This window comes from Bactrocera oleae, chromosome 4 (assembly GCF_042242935.1).
Source record: "Bactrocera oleae isolate idBacOlea1 chromosome 4, idBacOlea1, whole genome shotgun sequence".
Taxonomy (NCBI): Eukaryota; Metazoa; Arthropoda; class Insecta; order Diptera; family Tephritidae; genus Bactrocera; species Bactrocera oleae.
Window position 1 is genome coordinate 23,680,196 of NC_091538.1, and position 21,142 is coordinate 23,701,337.

The 21,142-nt window shown below is 34.5% G+C and overlaps 1 protein-coding gene across 2 annotated transcripts; it reads left to right on the forward strand.

Moving 5' to 3' along the window:
* The first annotated feature begins 304 nt into the window (after positions 1 to 304).
* phyl (phyllopod) lies at positions 305 to 4,119 on the forward strand. 2 transcript variants are annotated; one of them, XM_036369238.2, is made up of 2 exons: positions 305 to 762; positions 2,768 to 4,119. In XM_036369238.2, exons 1-2 carry the CDS (start codon positions 625 to 627, stop codon positions 3,785 to 3,787), a joined length of 1,158 nt encoding a protein of 385 aa, XP_036225131.2. In that variant the 5' UTR covers positions 305 to 624; the 3' UTR covers positions 3,788 to 4,119. The 2 variants fall into 2 exon arrangements, 1 of the variants encoding a protein (XP_036225131.2); XR_011395975.1 differs by having other exon boundaries at positions 674 to 914; positions 2,768 to 2,858.
* The last annotated feature ends 17,023 nt before the right edge of the window (positions 4,120 to 21,142 follow it).

Below are 21,142 nucleotides of genomic sequence, written 5' to 3' on the forward strand. Positions count from 1 at the left end.
CTACTATTTCACCGTTCGCACCTGTGCATACATACCTACATACATATATGCTTCTGCTTTTAAATTATTATTTAGGTATACTGTTCAACAGTAAATATCAAAACCTTTTTTTTTGGGACTGAAATGAATGTGCAAAACGCATGCATATTTATGTATCACAGAAAGGACTTGAAAGAGAATACCTGGTGATAATCTGGTATGAGAGAAAGAGAGCAATTCAGAAGGAGTGTGCTCAAACATAAACACTGGCACATATAGGATTGGCAATTGAACAGCCAAGCGAACTAGACTAGAATGCATTGCACAATTAAGAAGCAGCTGCAAAGCGGTACGAACTCTCGCTATGTACGCCTCATTCACAAGTCATTTGCCCGCAGTTAAGGACGTGTCGGTTGTTTGTGTTGCATATTGCAGTGAAGGAGAAGAGGCACGGAAATGTTGGTCAAATTTTACGTAGTGCCTCCTCGATATGCGTGTGAATAATTTCATTCATATATCATATAGAATTGATAACAAATTTGGTTTTTGAAAAATAAATTAAGTGTTGGTGAAAATTAATTTTAAATAATTTTGATTAAACTATAATATAAAGTGTACCTGCTAGCACAGAGCAGAAGACAGGAAATGTCAGGAAAATTATCAGAATTTTTGAAGAGAACTTGCTTAATCTGCGGCTGCCATACAAATCAAACAATCAACATCTACGAGCCGAGAAGTGGGCCTAATATTGTTGAACTTATTCAAGAGAAATTCAAATTTCAGGTGTGTTCCGCTACAACAAAATGAAAAATGTTAACTGTGCATATATTAGACAATAGAAAATTACACCTCCACGGGTATCATCATTCCCAAAAAATCGATAACGTTGAACACAGAATGAGTCACAACAACTCCAGCAGGACGCGTGAATATGTGTATGTTTTCATGTATGCATATGCTCATAGACGTTATACATAGATACTAAATTAAGGATATTAGATAGTTAAACTATTTTAAAATTTGTGCAACTATTATAAATTAAAGAGCAGCAAGTGCCGCAATTAATATATTTTTGCATGCTTATATTATATACATTACATATGTGTAAATATATTAACTTTCTAACTATATGGTTGCAAAATTAGTTGAAATTAGCGATGTGATCAGGGTCATTATATACACAAAAGTTCACCGATTAGCTAGGTCCTGTCAAATGCACAGGCCTTCATCTGATAAGCATTAGAAAGTCGCATAATTATGAATACGTATACATGCATACACATACATATATAGTATATGTATGTAAGTGGTTAAGCATTTTGTGCGTTTATTTTTGCAATCATATGTATGTAAGCAAGCGCAGTAGCCGCGAAAGGGCTATACAATATTACAGAAACTTTTAATTAATCGCTAGTAATTACAGGTGATGGTAATATTGCATGAAGCGGCAGCAGCTATAGCAGCTGCAAGTGGCATACTCATTTTTTGGTTTGTTGGTTGTTGCATTCGGATTTTAATGTCGCTCTACTTTCAGAAATATAGTACAAGACCACAACATACATATGTCGTATTTTGCCGTTGCTCTTGTTGCCAACGTTCCATAATTCGATATCAAAGCAGCACAGCAAAGTGCGTACAGACAATGCGCCATCACATTAACGATGCTGGCAATACGACAGATGTTTTCCATCCTTCACAAGTATGTGCGTATCTACATATTTACGCACATACATTGATATGTAAAGGCACATGCAGAGGATCCTCTACAACACAGTTAGTTTTTTGTGTGCTTTTGCACCTGGTGTTGACGAATGACATCGACTGCCAGAGCGTAGCACTTTGATCATACGAAGTATGTGTATGTATGTACGTTTATACATACATAGATAACGCCTAATTGTTTAGCATTTATAAACGCTACTAGAATATCTACATTTGTACAACAAAGTTGCATTTAAACTGTTCTTATTTTCAATCAACTAAATGTAAGTACCTACACGGCACGTACATATGTATGTAGGTACATATGTAAATACATAATATACCAAATGTCGTGTCTTATATTTTTTTGACTCAAAACAAACGGAAAGCCGGTGCAATTTTGTGGCAGCTGCCACTGAATGATTTCTCCTTCTCCACACCTTTTGTTAGCTTTAATACCTATAAAGTGAGCATAATCATATTTACATTCATACGTACAATTACCCAAGTATGTTTGTGTACACATAATAGGTGTATACGTCAAGCTCTCTTTTAAACATTTTATTTTTGTTACTAGTATTACATTTTATTCAAATATCTACTTAATGATTAAGTATTTTTCTTTTGTTTTTGCTTTTTTACTCAATAGTAATTTTGTATTCTTTAAAACATTGTTATGCTCCCATTTTCTCTAAAGAAATGATTTCTTCCATGATTTGAAGCAGTGTCGAGATTTAGATAATTTGGTAATACAATATTTAGACCTTTAATCCATACCAATTGGTTATAAAACATTAATAAAATATTACTTAGTAAGTAAGTTAAAACCTCTTCAGTCGACTTTAATAAAGATTATAATAATAATCAAAGAAACGTTATTCTGGCTGATTATTGAAAATACCATCAGCGATAAAAGATACGTAGAGATATATCTATGGTATATGTATATATGTACTATATACGAGTGAATATATGTTAGCTTAACTCAATTTGGCAACCAGATTTTAATGACAAATTATGTTTAGAAAATAATTTATTTTTTTAGTTTTTAAAGCAATATTAACAATTATTTGCTTTTTATTTTCAGCCACTAAACGAAGATAAATACCTATGTTTCAGTTGCAATAATTGGCTGATCAACTGGCACTCACTGCAGGCATTGAACAGCAACGACGCAGAAAGCCCTTCTGATACCTTTCGCCCTCAAATGAATAGTATGATACATAAGGAGAACTCTGAGAATCAATGTCAAAACTCGCAAAATATGTCCCATTGGCAAACGAATTCACAACTATGCCGCCCCATAGCTACGGTTCTCCCAAACATAACAGCGAAATTACGCTATGACGAAGGAATATCACTGCAAGAAGAAAACTTGATTGAAGAGAAAAAAAAATATACCACGAGATATCAACCCAGATGTCGTAATCAATTATGTTATTCCACAAAACAAAAAATGCTACCAAGGAATTTGAGAATACGCCAAAAACTCGTAAAGCACAAAACTTTCGTTGGTCAATCTGTAAACTTATCTATTAACACAGAGGGTACTTGTGAAGAGAATATTGTGGCATATGATCTTAAGGAGAATCCAAAGGAAAAATGCTCTTATAAACAAATAAACTATTTTCAATTGGCTTCTGAAATTAATAAAATTGGAAACAATGCAAATATATTTACTAAAATCGATGAGAACGGAATTAATGACAACAAGCAATGCTTAAAGCGTCCCTTGATAGATGGGAAAGTAGTATCAATGTTACGGCGTTTAGGAACTACACTTTCCCATAATATCTTCAATAAAAACTCAAACTCTTCAAAGTTATTGGTTCCGCAAATAATGAGTCCTACCGAATCAAAACCTCGTTGGACACGTAAGCTGGATGATGATGAAATTGTACTCCATTTTAATTCAGCAATATCGGAAGTACTACCACAAGTAATTGAGGATCAACAACAAAAACTCAGCGACAAATCTTGTGTGCCGGAAATTATGACTGTGAAGCAGGCAAAGAGAAAATTAACGTATCAAGTATCAGTTGATGAAGATGTTAGTCAATGCATTTACAATGTGTTACCTGAAGGCTTGAGTATTTCTTTAGTTTAAGTGGAGAAATTTACACTCCCTGCAACCACTTCCACAGTGCAAATAAAAAACAAAATGTAAAACAGTACATTTGTGTGAGTGAAAGTGTATATTTATGATATGATGCATATACATAGAAAACACTAACAGTATGCTCATCTATAAGTTACTCGAATGTATGTATGTAGCAAGTATGAATGTTGTATATAAAATATTCTTTATATGCGATTCTTAGTCAAACTTTTTAGGTTATTACGTACTCATTATACAATCTAATTTAGTTAGTTTAAAATTAGTATGTTAGTATGTTAAAATAAAATCATAAATACAAAATGTATATGCTAAAAATAAAACTATACGTTATGTTCATATTTATTCCTCTGTAGCAACTTAGTGGTTTATGCACATCGAAATAATAGGTGTATTTGATTCGCCAGTTTTCTGATCTCTTCTGGTCTGTTGTCAAACAAATTAAAATTAAAAGCAACAACAAAGTTATCGAGTTGGATACGTACAAGAGAGTATACGGATACCTCATCAAAGTGGTATAACCGCTATATTCAATGCTACCAAGTTTTGTTTTGCACATTTTAGAGAAATTTTACTATTTTGAATGAAAAAAACAATTTTTTTTCTTGTTTCTTGAAAATTTAAGCTATAATACTTTGGCTGCGAGTGCATCACCGGTGATCACAACGAAAAGCCACCCCCAGGAGCCAATGTATCACCGGTGATACACGCCTATACTTGTAATTCAAAACACATGTGTATTTTTTGCGTGACGAAGTGCAAGAAAGAATCATGAACCTATTGCGCATGCGCCAGAAGACATGTTAGCGCAGGGTCGCACCCCATGTACTGCCCATATGTTTGAGCATCTGGTATAGTTTTTCCGCGGTGATTGTTCGTAGAAAAAGAGGAAGTGAAATTTATGAACTTCTCAAAAAACTTAATATTTCGAGAATGTTTGTTTGCCCAACTATTGATCGTTTTCCCAAACCACTACAGTTGATGACAGAAAGAGAAGTAATCGTCCTCGCGTAGTTCGAACCAATTCAGCCATAACAAGTACTACAGATTTTGCCCTCTCGCAGTCTGCAGGGATTACAGCCTGAGAAATACCTTCAGGTGGATTGAAATCATTTTGGTATTTTATTAACTTATATTATTTCTTATAGACTCAACTAGTTTCATTACTTCATTTTGCTTAACCAAAACAACTACATTTATTAAAATCAAGCTAATTAACTCAATTGTGATACAAATGATATAAACTCAATAAAAGCAAAACATTAACCAGAGGATCGGAAATCCGTATTTTAGCGATATGATTTTTATACCAAGGTCTAGACTCTAGACCAATTCCATTCAATTTCGATGCCATACGTCATTATTTTTATACTCTCGCAACTTGTTGCTACAGAGTATAATAGTTTTGTTCACCTAACGGTTGTTTGTATCACCTTAAAATAATCGAGTTAGATATAGGGTTATGTATATATAAATGATCAGGATGAAGAGACGAGTTGAAATCCGGGGGGCTGTCTGTCCGTCCGTCCGTCTGTCCATCTGTCCGTCCGTCCGTGCAAGCTGTAACTTGAGTAAAAATTGAGACATCTTTATGAAACTTGGAAGACATGTTACTTGGTACCGTGAGACGGTTGGTATTGCAGATGGGCGTAATCGGACCACTGCCACGCCCACAAAACGCCATTAATCAAAAACAAATAAATTGCCATAACTAAGCTCCGCAATAAGATCCAAGACTGTTATTTGGTACACAGGATCACATTAGGGAGGGGCATCTGCAGTTAAGTTTTTTTTTAAGTGGGCGTGGTCCCGCCTCTAATAGGTTTAATGTGCATATCTCCTAAACCTAAACCGCTAATGCTGTAATAACTAAATTCACTGGAAGCAAATGTTTTTAGAACCTCTATTGACGGTGTGAAAATGGGTGACAAGCCCGCCCACTCCCCATATAACGGTACTGTTAAAAAATACCGAAAGCGCAATAAACCAAGTACGGAACACGCCAGAGACATTACATTTTATCTCTGGGATGGTATGAGAATACTTTATAGAAACCACGTTCAAACTTAGTCAGTGAGCTCGGCACCGCCCACTTTTAGGTCCCATATCTTGGGATCTTTCAACCAAATTCGGTGCATAACGTTTTTTTCATATTTTTATGTTATAGTGCGAAAATGGGCGAAATCGGACTACAACCACGCCTATTTCCCATACACCATTTACAATCCATCTGATTATTTCACTTTCCACTATGCATATCAAGCAACAATGATTATATCGGGGTAAAACTTTGCGTGAATAATACGTTTAAGGTATGCCACCTTGTGACCGAAAATTGTCTAAATTGAACCAAAACTGTCCAAGCCCCTAAGTACTAAATATGTGGACCCCAGTGCCTATAGTTGACCTTCTATCGAAAATATCAGTCAATCCACAAAGAAATCTCAAACGAGTATACCATTTGACTTTGCGAGAGTATAAAATGTTCGGTTACATCTGAACTTCGCCCTTCCTTACTTGTTAAGACAAATTTTCTTCTTAATATCATTACAATATCACACGTATTGACCGACATAAAAGCTTTAAAGTCAGATGGAAAGTCAAAATGGATGGAAATCACTATTTCGCATACATTGGAGCTAGGGGAAGACCTGGACTGATTGCATTCACATTTGGCATTACTCAAATATTCTCGAAAACATATGAAGATAAGTCTCATATTGACCGACTTATTGGGCATAAAGTCTGCTAGACTAACGAAAATTATTATAAGTCGTATATGGGAGCTGGGATAATTCGTGGATCGAACACTACGATATCCAGTGTTCACTAATTTTGTGAAGATATCTTACATATTGACCGTTATATACGGTATAAAGCCAACCGAAAACTAAAATTATTATACAAGGTATATGGGGTCTAAGGACCGTATTGATCCGATTTTATCCAGTTTTGGTAATACGACATATACCAGAAAAATATGTTCTCCAAATGTTATTAAGAAATCACACAGATTGACCAATATATAAAGTATAAATTCAAGCGGATGATTAAAAATCCTTTTATTAAGTATTTGGAGGCAAGGATACATTATTATATTCGGTATCTATTCTTGCACATCTTTAGTCCGATATATTCACTACTGCTGCTGGATTTGTATACAGGAATAAGCATCAGATGCAATTTAAAACTGTTATTTCCCATATTTTATGTTTATATAAGGCATGGTTGTGATTCGAGATCGCCGACTCTCACAATGTTAAATAAAAGTGTCAGAATAGTATTATCTAGAAAATTTGGTTGAAATTCGTTGAGTTTGTCCTATGATATGGGAACTCACCTGAAGGTAGGAGGTACCATGCCCATTTTCTGATTTTCATACCGGCTTTCATAAAAGACTTCCATACCATGTTTACTTAGTGAGTTATCGTACTTTTAACAGTTTTCAATATAACCGTTGTATGGGGGTGAGTTGGGATATTACCCATTTCCACTGTGTGGGAGAAAATGCCAAAGGGATTTCTCGTGAGTGAATTCGGTCCATATAGCGTTTTGAGATATGTATATTAAACTTAATAAAAAGCAGGGTCCCACCCACTAAAAAAAAAAATTAGACCTCAAATGCCCTTTTCTATTGCGATTCACTTCACAAATCACAGTATTTTATTTTCGGCTTAGTTATGGCACTTTATGATTTTAATTCGTCTCGTCATCCTGATCAGTTATATAATATATCCATTACCCGATAAGTGGTTGATAAAACATCTATAACACCCCGTCTTGCTTTTGAACTCTTGTAAAAATGTTAACCAAGAAAGTTCTGTCAATATTTTTTTTCTTCTTGCTCAGCTAATTCCTTGAGCTCATCCTGAGAAAGACGAGCCGCTTTTTTTGAAGGTTTGGCATCTTCCACATTTAACTCATCTAAACCGGTTTGTTTTGCTAATTTCACTATTTCATCCTTATCGACACAGTGTCCAATGTCTTCACTTCTTCTTAAATCTGGCCAAATGTTCTTCCATAATTCTACTTGTATCAAAGATCTTTCTGTTATCTTATTCCAAGAAAGGTTTATGTTTTCTATAGCATTCATGATATTGAGGCAGAGAATGTTAATGTATAGAGGAGACGCAAATGTTAGCTGTTCCTCAATGTAAATTACTATGAGGGAATTTCGAAAACGCGCAAGTTCGAAAATAAATTTTCACCACCCTATCAGGGAACGCTACGAACTTAACCACTCTATAAGGGAACCAAGCAAAATGTACATACATATCCATAGACGTTCTTCGGCATGCGCATGAACATTAATCAAAATAATAACTAGTAAGGAAGGGCGAAGTTCGGATCTAACCGAACCTTTTATACTCTCGCAAAGTCCAATGGTATACTCGGTTTAGATTTCTTTGTGAATCTTGCCGCCTTGTTTTATGTTGACCGATATTTTCAGTAAAAAGTCAACTAAAGGCACTGGGGTCCACATATTCAGTACCTAGGGGCGTGAACAGTTTTGGTTCAATTTAGATAATTTTTGGTCACAAGGTGGCATACTTTAAACATATTATTCACGCAAAGTTTTACGCCGATAAAATCATAAACTTATCTATTAACACAGAGGGTACTTGTGAAGAGAATATTGTGGCATATGATCTTAAGGAGAATCCAAAGGAAAAATGCTCTTATAAACAAATAAACTATTTTCAATTGGCTTCTGAAATTAATAAAATTGGAAACAATGCAAATATATTTACTAAAATCGATGAGAACGGAATTAATGACAACAAGCAATGCTTAAAGCGTCCCTTGATAGATGGGAAAGTAGTATCAATGTTACGGCGTTTAGGAACTACACTTTCCCATAATATCTTCAATAAAAACTCAAACTCTTCAAAGTTATTGGTTCCGCAAATAATGAGTCCTACCGAATCAAAACCTCGTTGGACACGTAAGCTGGATGATGATGAAATTGTACTCCATTTTAATTCAGCAATATCGGAAGTACTACCACAAGTAATTGAGGATCAACAACAAAAACTCAGCGACAAATCTTGTGTGCCGGAAATTATGACTGTGAAGCAGGCAAAGAGAAAATTAACGTATCAAGTATCAGTTGATGAAGATGTTAGTCAATGCATTTACAATGTGTTACCTGAAGGCTTGAGTATTTCTTTAGTTTAAGTGGAGAAATTTACACTCCCTGCAACCACTTCCACAGTGCAAATAAAAAACAAAATGTAAAACAGTACATTTGTGTGAGTGAAAGTGTATATTTATGATATGATGCATATACATAGAACACACTAACAGTATGCTCATCTATAAGTTACTCGAATGTATGTATGTAGCAAGTATGAATGTTGTATATAAAATATTCTTTATATGCGATTCTTAGTCAAACTTTTTAGGTTATTACGTACTCATTATACAATCTAATTTAGTTAGTTTAAAATTAGTATGTTAGTATGTTAAAATAAAATCATAAATACAAAATGTATATGCTAAAAATAAAACTATACGTTATGTTCATATTTATTCCTCTGTAGCAACTTAGTGGTTTATGCACATCGAAATAATAGGTGTATTTGATTCGCTATATTCAATGCTACCAAGTTTTGTTTTGCACATTTTAGAGAAATTTTACTATTTTGAATGAAAAAAACAATTTTTTTTCTTGTTTCTTGAAAATTTAAGCCATAATACTTTGGCTGCGAGTGCATCACCGGTGATCACAACGAAAAGCCACCCCCAGGAGCCAATGTATCACCGGTGATACACGCCTATACTTGTAATTCAAAACACATGTGTATTTTTTGCGTGACGAAGTGCAAGAAAGAATCATGAACCTATTGCGCATGCGCCAGAAGACATGTTAGCGCAGGGTCGCACCCCATGTACTGCCCATATGTTTGAGCATCTGGTATAGTTTTTCCGCGGTGATTGTTCGTAGAAAAAGAGGAAGTGAAATTTATGAACTTCTCAAAAAACTTAATATTTCGAGAATGTTTGTTTGCCCAACTATTGATCGTTTTCCCAAACCACTACAGTTGATGACAGAAAGAGAAGTAATCGTCCTCGCGTAGTTCGAACCAATTCAGCCATAACAAGTACTACAGATTTTGCCCTCTCGCAGTCTGCAGGGATTACAGCCTGAGAAATACCTTCAGGTGGATTGAAATCATTTTGGTATTTTATTAACTTATATTATTTCTTATAGACTCAACTAGTTTCATTACTTCATTTTGCTTAACCAAAACAACTACATTTATTAAAATCAAGCTAATTAACTCAATTGTGATACAAATGATATAAACTCAATAAAAGCAAAACATTAACCAGAGGATCGGAAATCCGTATTTTAGCGATATGATTTTTATACCAAGGTCTAGACTCTAGACCAATTCCATTCAATTTCGATGCCATACGTCATTATTTTTATACTCTCGCAACTTGTTGCTACAGAGTATAATAGTTTTGTTCACCTAACGGTTGTTTGTATCACCTTAAAATAATCGAGTTAGATATAGGGTTATGTATATATAAATGATCAGGATGAAGAGACGAGTTGAAATCCGGGGGGCTGTCTGTCCGTCCGTCCGTCTGTCCATCTGTCCGTCCGTCCGTGCAAGCTGTAACTTGAGTAAAAATTGAGACATCTTTATGAAACTTGGAAGACATGTTACTTGGTACCGTGAGACGGTTGGTATTGCAGATGGGCGTAATCGGACCACTGCCACGCCCACAAAACGCCATTAATCAAAAACAAATAAATTGCCATAACTAAGCTCCGCAATAAGATCCAAGACTGTTATTTGGTACACAGGATCACATTAGGGAGGGGCATCTGCAGTTAAGTTTTTTTTTAAGTGGGCGTGGTCCCGCCTCTAATAGGTTTAATGTGCATATCTCCTAAACCGCTAATGCTGTAATAACTAAATTCACTGGAAGCAAATGTTTTTAGAACCTCTATTGACGGTGTGAAAATGGGTGACAAGCTCGCCCACTCCCCATATAACGGTACTGTTAAAAAATACCGAAAGCGCAATAAACCAAGCACGGAACACGCCAGAGACATTAAATTTTATCTCTGGGATGGTATGAGATGACTTTATAGAAACCACGTTCAAACTTAGTCAGTGAGCTCGGCACCGCCCACTTTTAGGTCCCATATCTTGGGATCTTTCAACCAAACTCGGTGCATAACGTTTTTTTCATATTTCTATGTTATAGTGCGAAAATGGGCGAAATCGGACTACAACCACGCCTATTTCCCATACACCATTTACAATCCATCTGATTATTTCACTTTCCACTATGCATATCAAGCAACAATGATTATATCGGGGTAAAACTTTGCGTGAATAATACGTTTAAGGTATGCCACCTTGTGACCGAAAATTGTCTAAATTGAACCAAAACTGTCCAAGCCCCTAAGTACTAAATATGTGGACCCCAGTGCCTATAGTTGACCTTCTATCGAAAATATCAGTCAATCCACAAAGAAATCTCAAACGAGTATACCATTTGACTTTGCGAGAGTATAAAATGTTCGGTTACATCTGAACTTCGCCCTTCCTTACTTGTTAAGACAAATTTTCTTCTTAATATCATTACAATATCACACGTATTGACCGACATAAAAGCTTTAAAGTCAGATGGAAAGTCAAAATGGATGGAAATCACTATTTCGCATACATTGGAGCTAGGGGAAGACCTGGACTGATTGCATTCACATTTGGCATTACTCAAATATTCTCGAAAACATGTGAAGATAAGTCTCATATTGACCGACTTATTGGGCATAAAGTCTGCTAGACTAACGAAAATTCTATAAGTCGTATATGGGAGCTGGGATAATTCGTGGATCGTAGTGTTCGTATATCCAGTGTTCACTAATTTTGTTAAGATATCTTACATATTGACCGTTATATACGGTATAAAGCCAACCGAAAACTAAAATTATTATACAAGGTATATGGGGTCTAAGGACCGTATTGATCCGATTTTATCCAGTTTTGGTAATACGACATATACCAGAAAAATATGTTCTCCAAATGTTATTAAGAAATCACACAGATTGACCAATATATAAAGTATAAATTCAAGCGGATGATTAAAAATCCTTTTATTAAGTATTTGGAGGCAAGGATACATTATTATATTCGGTATCTATTCTTGCACATCTTTAGTCCGATATATTCACTACTGCTGCTTGATTTGTATGCAGGAATAAGCATCAGATGCAATTTAAAACTGTTATTTCCCATATTTTATGTTTATATAAGGCATGGTTGTGATTCGAGATCGCCGACTCTCACAATGTAAAATAAAAGTGTCAGAATAGTATTATCTAGAAAATTTGGTTGAAATTCGTTGAGTTTGTCCTATGATATGGAAACTCACCTGAAGGTAGGAGGTACCATGCCCATTTTCTGATTTTCATACCGGCTTTCATAAAAGACTTCCATACCATGTTTACTTAGTGAGTTATCGTACTTTTAACAGTTTTCAATATAACCGTTGTATGGGGGTGAGTTGGGATATTACCCATTTCCACTGTGTGGGAGAAAATGCCAAAGGGATTTCTCGTGAGTGAATTCGGTCAATATAGCGTTTTGAGATATGTATATTAAACTTAATAAAAAGCAGGGTCCCACCCACTAAAAAAAAAAATTAGACCTCAAATGCCCTTTTCTATTGCGATTCACTTCACAAATCACAGAATTTTATTTTCGGCTTAGTCATGGCACTTTATGATTTTAATTCGTCTCGTCATCCTGATCAGTTATATAATATATCCATTACCCGATAAGTGGTTGATAAAACATCTATAACACCCCGTCTTGCTTTTGAACTCTTGTAAAAATGTTAACCAAGAAAGTTCTGTCAATATTTTTTTTCTTCTTGCTCAGCTAATTCCTTGAGCTCATCCTGAGAAAGACGAGCCGCTTTTTTTGAAGGTTTGGCATCTTCCACATTTAACTCATCTAAACCGGTTTGTTTTGCTAATTTCACTATTTCATCCTTATCGACACAGTGTCCAATGTCTTCACTTCTTCTTAAATCTGGCCAAATGTTCTTCCATAATTCTACTTGTATCAAAGATCTTTCTGTTATCTTATTCCAAGAAAGGTTTATGTTTTCTATAGCATTCATGATATTGAGGCAGAGAATGTTAATGTATAGAGGAGACGCAAATGTTAGCTGTTCCTCAATGTAAATTACTATGAGGGAATTTCGAAAACGCGCAAGTTCGAAAATAAATTTTCACCACCCTATCAGGGAACGCTACAAACTTAACCACTCTATAAGGGAACCAAGCAAAATGTACATACATATCCACAGACGTTCTTCGGCATGCGCATGAACATTAATCAAAATAATAACTAGTAAGGAAGGGCGAAGTTCGAATCTAACCGAACCTTTTATACTCTCGCAAAGTCCAATGGTATACTCGTTTTAGATTTCTTTGTGAATCTTGCCGCCTTGTTTTATGTTGACCGATATTTTCAGTAAAAAGTCAACTAAAGGCACTGGGGTCCACATATTCAGTACCTAGGGGCTTGAACAGTTTTGGTTCAATTTAGATAATTTTTGGTCACAAGGTGGCATACTTTAAACATATTATTCACGCAAAGTTTTACGCCGATATAATCATTTTTGCTTTATCTGCATACTGGAAAGGGAAAAACTCAGATGGAATTTAAAATGATGTTACATGGGAAATAGGCGTGGTTGTAATCCGATTTCGCCCATTTTCGTACTATAACATAGAAATATGAGAAGAATATTAAGTACCGAATTTGGTTCAAATCGGTTAAGCAGATCCCAAGATATGGGTTTTCACCTAAAAATGGGCGGTGCCACGCCCACTGTCTAATTTTGAACGTGGTTCCTATAAAATCATCTTATACCATCCCAGAGATACAATTTAATGTCTCTGGATTGTTTAGTGCTTTAGTTCCTAAATGAAAAATCGTTGCGCATACCTATGCTATAAACACAATACGGGCGACGGCGAATATTCGTCGTACTCGGCGATGCCGTCGGTGATTCGAACACACGATTGTATACGAAGATTAACACAATACGCGACGGCGGCGAATTTCGCCCACCATGACGGTTTTTGATTCAGAGCTATTTCTAAATTTATCGCCGACCGCGGCGGCAAAAACGGCATTGCCATATCAAAGAAGGTTTATTTTCAGTAAAATCTTTAGAATTTTCAAAACAAATGCAAGAAAATGTCTGCGTTGGCAATATTAAGATTGTTTCTGTTTGGTTTTATTTCAATTTCAAAATCAAAAGATTGTGATATTTTTAAACGCGAAGTATGCACTAGGTGGCTGAAATGGATTTAAACGAAAAACTAATAGAGGAATCCGGATTATAAAAATGTATTTAAAAAAAACCCAAATTTCGGAAAAAGTAGCGAAAATAGTAAATTTGCCGGGTGAGTCAAAGAAAGGCCTGTTTTATTATAAACTTTATTCTAAAGCATTATAAATATTTGCAGAAGAAAATTGTAGGAAACGATGGAAAGGACTACGTGACACGTACAAAAAACGTAAACGTGCGCAGCGACTGGCTTCCGGCAGTGGTGCTCCGATTCCATGCAAAACATGGAAATATATGAACACATTGAGTTTTTTGGACGGCTACAGTGATTCTCGAGAGTAAATATTACATTTGTCATATTTGTATTCTTATAATTCAATCTTTTCCACTTAATAGAACCATCGGCAACGTGCCTTTTGACGCAATTATGGATCATGAAACCCTAATTCCTTTCTTGTTAAATTCACGGGTCGTATCCACCATCTTCTTCCTGAACGCGATTTAAAATCTATGTATATTTTACACATGTTTAACATTATATTTAACATTTTTAAAATTGGAATTAAACGAAAAATACGCGGATTCATATTTTTTTAGACTCACAAGCACTAACAGTGGACAAGCACTGACAGTTGCTGCGAAAATCGTCCGTATTGTGTTTTACACGGCGGCAACACTCGGCGAAAATCCGTCCGACGGCATCGCCGAGTACGACGAATATTCGCCGTCGCCCGTATTGTGTTTATAGCATATTTAGATTTATGTATTCAATTTCTATATGACAAAATTTATAATAATGAAAAGCCTTCTGAATTAAAAAGCTGTATTACCGGTAAAAACCCCAGAGTTTATAATAAAATAAACATTTAATAGGCTATTTCTCCAACTTATGTATTTGCGTTGCGTGAGCAATTGCTTATTGAGCAAAGGATAACAATAAAACGGTGGCTAAGCGACCGCGTTTTCACTTTTGAGGTGGCTGAGGCCGTAAGCGTGAAAGAGTTAATCCATTCCGAATACAAATATTTGCGCTCGAATCCTGTAATCAGAAATCTTAATTTTTATTTTGATTTTATTTTATTATTTGACATTTTAGCTGATCTCAATTCAATTACTTGAATAGCATATTTTACTTCCTAAGATAATTAAAATATTTTAGGAAAATATGTTCAAATGTTTAGGTTTATTAAATATTCCCTTATTATTATTCGTATTTACGCAAATGTGATAATCACACATACATTCTTAAATACACGTACGCTGATGCTTGCTTCTTCTTGCCTTGTGCGGAGACACTTTTTGCTTTTTGCGAGAAGCAAGTTGAATGATCGCAGGCAACGAGGGGTCAGGGGCGCATTACCACATAATTATTTCAGATACGATTACGTATATTATTATTATATATATATTACGAAAATAAGTCATAAATGCATCAGTATTTTTCAATACAAATTAAGCAACATATTAATATATTAGGAGCACTCACTTGACACGCCTCTGTGCATGGTGGCAAGCCAACGAAATAACGGCGAGTTCGCGCGGACATTGTGTTGTTCAAAAAAACCAAATGACGACTTTGTCCACAAACATACATATGTATTGTATATACATACATACATATGAGCTCGCATACATATTGACACCAATTTGTGTGAATCTTCGCGGAGTTCACAAAATTTGTTTCAATCGACAATTTTACGACAATGTCGGTCGGCTATGTTGTCTTGTTTGTCCTTTTTGCAGGGCTTTGCTATTGAAAATTGACTTATGCTCTTTTGAAATACTACGACTAACGATTGGGGTGTATTTTGATAGCGTCGTATTTACATATAATGAGCTAAATCGAAAAACTATGAAATGATGATAATAAGTAAACATATATAAATACTATATGCAGTGTGCTTAGAATATACAAGTATACTTGTAGAAGTAATAAAGGATTTCATATACATAAATGGCAATTTTATATAAATTTTATCATTTAATGCCATATATAGTGCATAATATGAAAAAAATAAAAATAATATGTTAACTCGCTAATAGGTCATGATGCCAATTCTCCTTTCTGAAGGAAACATCAGACAAATTCTCAATTTCTGATTTGTAGCATCGTCGTGAGGAAGCAGCAGCTTGTGGGAACATGCAAATACGAGGAGATGATGGTGAGTAAGATTTTCAGTGCTGGCTCTCAAATGTGAAATAAAATTTTTCTCGTTTTACTGAATCTATTCAAATTAAATTCATTAATTTTATATATAAACTTAATTTTCGCACATTTGCGTAGGAATTCCATTTGAAAACCAAATGTCGTTGACCAGGCGCACAGCAAAAATAGCGCGGTGCAGAGTTATGAACGAACCCACTTTTCTTTATAGCAAACTCACATTTCTTATGAATGAGTTTGTTGTCGTTGTAAAATGAAATACTTAGAAAATATGGTGCGAGTTTGCTTGAATATTGTTGGTCGATGATGGTGCGTCTACGTTTTTTTTTGTCACATGCGCGAAGTTTTGTTTTTTTTGCGAAAGGCATATTGAGGGACATACATACATATGTCATATGTGCAAAAATATTTGTACATTAGAATGAAGGAAGGCAATTTCAAGAATATTCACATATAAATATATAATCATTATAAACATTTGAAGGAAGTAAACGACATAAACTAAGATTAACCTTTACAAGATTTACAATTTTGCTTGTTTCCCGATCAGTCGGACAATATTTTTATTGAAACACATTCCACGAATTGGTGAGCGGAGATTTTTTCTACCCAGTGTAAATACATTTAGAGTGGTGTAGTTCGTTGCGTAAATTGATAGGATGGTGCATTTTTATTTTCGAACTTGCGCGTTTTTGATGTTTCCTCATAGCAATTAACATTTTAGCACAGCTAACATTTGCGCTTTTTCTATTCATTAACATTCTCTGATGAGATGAAACAGTTCAAACAAAAGAATTCACCACCGGTCATAGTAAGTTACCATTCAAAGTTCACCAACGCGAAAAGTCTTTGAATCGGCAAAAAGAATATTAACGCAGTTAATTAACCTAACTTGTCAGTATTCACTTCTGAAGTGAATTTGCATATATTTATATTAAGTACATTTAAATTTGTGTATACACATCACATTGCGATATTCTTCTTCAAGGTTATGCTGCGTGAATCTTTAGCTTTAATCAAGAATGGAGCAACATATTGTACAAGCGGGGAATGAATGAGATGAGGCAACATAGAAAAACAGTCTAATGGCCTGTTACTTGTAAACATTTTTTCTATGTTGTCTATTCTCATTCTTAAATTAATGACATCTCCGGTAGTGGAGAAATTATTTTTTCGCGTTAAAAAACGCTGTTGTAAACCTTTATTATTCGAATAAATAATTTATTCTTCTAATTATTAATTAATATAAATGACTATAATTGACTTTAAGTCTTAAGTTTTTAAAACACAAGAAAAAAAGAAATTTGTTCTTATTGGTCATTTGAACCATTCTTATTGGTCATTTGAACCATTCATAATAGTAAAACTGATCTAAAACATGAAAAGCAAAACTTGGTAGCATTAAAGATACCGGAAATACCACTTTAATGAAGTATCCGCATACTCTCTCGTTGCTTTTACATGGAATTTTTTTGACAAGAGGGCAGAAGCGAGTAGAGAAGTGGCGAATTGAAGGCGGCTTATGTATACCTACATAACATACATATGAATATATTACAATATCGAAAATGATTGTGCATTTGATCACTCAGTCTCTAAATGTAGTAAATGTATTTTAATGAAATAAATTTACTACAAAAAATTTGTGATACGGTCGAATACATTTCTCCAGTGGTCCATTCTGTTTGTTAAGTTGGCTTTTTAGTAAATATTTCGAATAAATATCTAGTTATAGTAATATAACTAATAATAATAATTTTGCTGAGGTTTGAAAATGTATATGTATACATACACATAATATGCTATAAAAAATACACCTGTAAAGGGTATTATAGCTTCAGTGCAGCCAAAGATAACGTTTTTTCTTGTTTTTTGTTGAATTAATGTGTCGTTTTAAAATGTATTGAATTATATTGCTTAGTACTGATTTCGATATATCATTTAATGTCCTGTTTTATTTTTATCTCAACGCTTCTGGTAACTGTTTTCTGAGAGGGACACTATGTTGCGTGATGTTGTAAAATTCGTCGCCTTAGCTAGCTACTATAATTAAAGTTCAGTTCTTTTTAAATTTGTGTTTTTTGTATGGCATCGATGTTTCCACCTCTGCTCAGATTAGAAACTACGTTGCACCTTTGTAAAGCAGGAGTTTACTAAAAAGGAAAGGAAAAGGTAGGTAAATGTATATAAAAGAACCGATTTCACAAGTTTAACTGAAAAGATGAGGTCAAGGGATATTTTCTTTGCAAAGTTTAATATACTATAAATAGTCCGGTCAAATTAGACCAAAAAATTAGAGTGAATTTACATAAATTCACAATAATCTGAAAATTGGTGAGATCGTTTAAAACATAGGCTTGTGTTTTTATTTACAAAAATCTTCAATTTAATAACTTTAATTGATTTTTATTAGTGATTTAATTTTGAATAGCAAGCTAAGTGTAAATTTTCTTAAGTTTTGTGCATTATCTTAAAGCTTAAATATTGGAATTTTGGTGCCGAGCCAGCTTTTGTTTTTCTTTATGCTTTGTTTTATTCTATTTTATTTTCTCTCTTAATTTATGTCATCTATTTTTCTCTATTCACAGCTGTGTTGCGTGTACTTTTTAATTTGTTCCAGTGCATCGAAAACTGCTCGCTATATAAATTTTTCAAATTGTCTTGGCTTTGAACTCTGATAAAAAAAATTGCTATTATTTTTGCGTTAGTTTTTAATTGTATTATTATTAATAATTTTTTAATAACACACTTATTTATTATATATCTATTAGATTTTGTTTTACTTACTCCTTTATTTGCTCTTCATTTAATCTTCTTTGTTGTTTATTATGTCGTGTAACTTCCCCAACTGTAACATTACAGGCGAGTCAGATCGCTACGTTTCATGCTGGCTTTGTGATGGGCTTGCCCATATTAAATGAGCTAGACTGACAGGTAGAATCTTAGATTCTATTCTCGACTTCTCTAGTAAGGGTTGTGATTCGAAATCTTCGACTCTCACAATGTTAAATAAAAGTGTAAGAATTGTATTATCTAGAAAATTTGGTTAAAATTGGTTGAGTTTGTCCTATGATATGGAAACTCACCTAAAGGTAGGAGGTGCCATGCCCATTGTCTGATTTTGATACCGGCTTTCATAAAAGACTTCCATACCATGTTTACTTAGTGAGTTATCGTACTTTTAGCAGTTTTCAATATAATCGTTGTATGGGGGTGAGTGAGGATTTTACCCATTTCCACTGTGTGGGAGAAAGTGCCAAAGGGATTTCTCGTGAGTGAATTCGGTTAATATAGCTTTTTGAGATATGTATATTAAACTTAATGAAAAGCAGGGTCCCACCCACTAAACAAAATTTTATTTAACTCGTCTCGTCATACTGATCAGTTATATAATATATCCATTACCCGATAAGTGGTTGATAAAACATCTATAAGACCCCGTCTTGCTTTTGAACTCTTGTAAAAATGTTAACCATTTTACTCTTCTTCGAAATCTATACTCTCAATATATTTTTTCTTCATGCTCAGCTAGTTCCTTGAGCTCATCCTGAGAAAGACTAGCTGTTGTTTTTGAAGGTTTTTGGTCACAATGCGCCGATATAATCAGTTTTGCTTGATTTGCCTACTGGAAAGTGAAAAAATCAGATGGAAATTAAGATAAGATGTTATATGGGAAACAGGCGTGGTTGTAATCCGATTTCCCATTTTCGTACTATAACATAGAAATATGAGAAGAATATTATGTACCTAATTTGGTTTAAATCGGTTAAGCAGATCCCAAGATATGTGTTTTCACCTAAAAGTGGGCGGTGCCACGCCCACTATCTAAGTTTGAACGTGGTTCCTATAAAATCATCTTATACCATCCCAGAGGTAAAATTTAAGTGCTTGATTTATCGCGCTTTTAGTAGTTGTTAACAGTACCGTTATATGAGGAGGTATTGTCACTCGATTTCACCCATTTTCACACCGTCGATAGAGATGCCAAAAAAAATTTGCTTCCAATGAACTTTGTTATTATAGCTTTAGCGATTTAGGAGATATGCACATTAAACCTATTAGGGGCGGCCCCACGCCTACTTTAAAAAAAAATTAACTGCAAATGCCCCTCCCTGATGTGATCCTGTGTACCAAATAAGAGTCTTGTATCTTGTTGTGGAGCTTAGTTATGCTAATTTATTTGTTTTTGACTAATGACGTTTTGTGAGCGTGGCAGTGTTCCGATTACGCCCATCTGCAACACCAACCGTCTTACGGTACCAAGAAACATGTGTACCAAGTTTCATAAAGATATCTCAATTTTTACTCAAGTTACAGCTTGCAAAGGCGGACGGATGGACTCTGTAGCAACAAGTTGCGAGAGTACAAAATTTCAGATCAGATTTCAACTCGTCTCTTCCTCCTGATCATTTATATATGTATGTACTATATAACCCTATATCTTACTCGATTAGTTTTAGGTGATACAAACAACCGTTAGGTGAACAAAACAATTATATTCTGTAGCAACAAGTTTCGAGAGTATAAAAGGGAAACTAATTGATTTATTAAAAGAAAATGTAAATAATGAGGGAAATAATAATGAAAATAGAATTAAACTGTCATTTAATAAAAAGGGTTTGTATAAAAATGAAAAACCATCTATCATAGGATTTGAATTTAGGCAAAATTCTTGATGTTGCAATAAGGAATTCTGCTATACTAGCAGCTCCACAGGCAACATCTATACGTATATGAAAGTTTAATGTGTGCACTCAAACAGCTATCGTCGTGTACATCTTTCAAATGAGCAATTTGTATATGAGTATTCTCGAAATTTCCTTTCCTTCATTCGCATGTCCAAATAT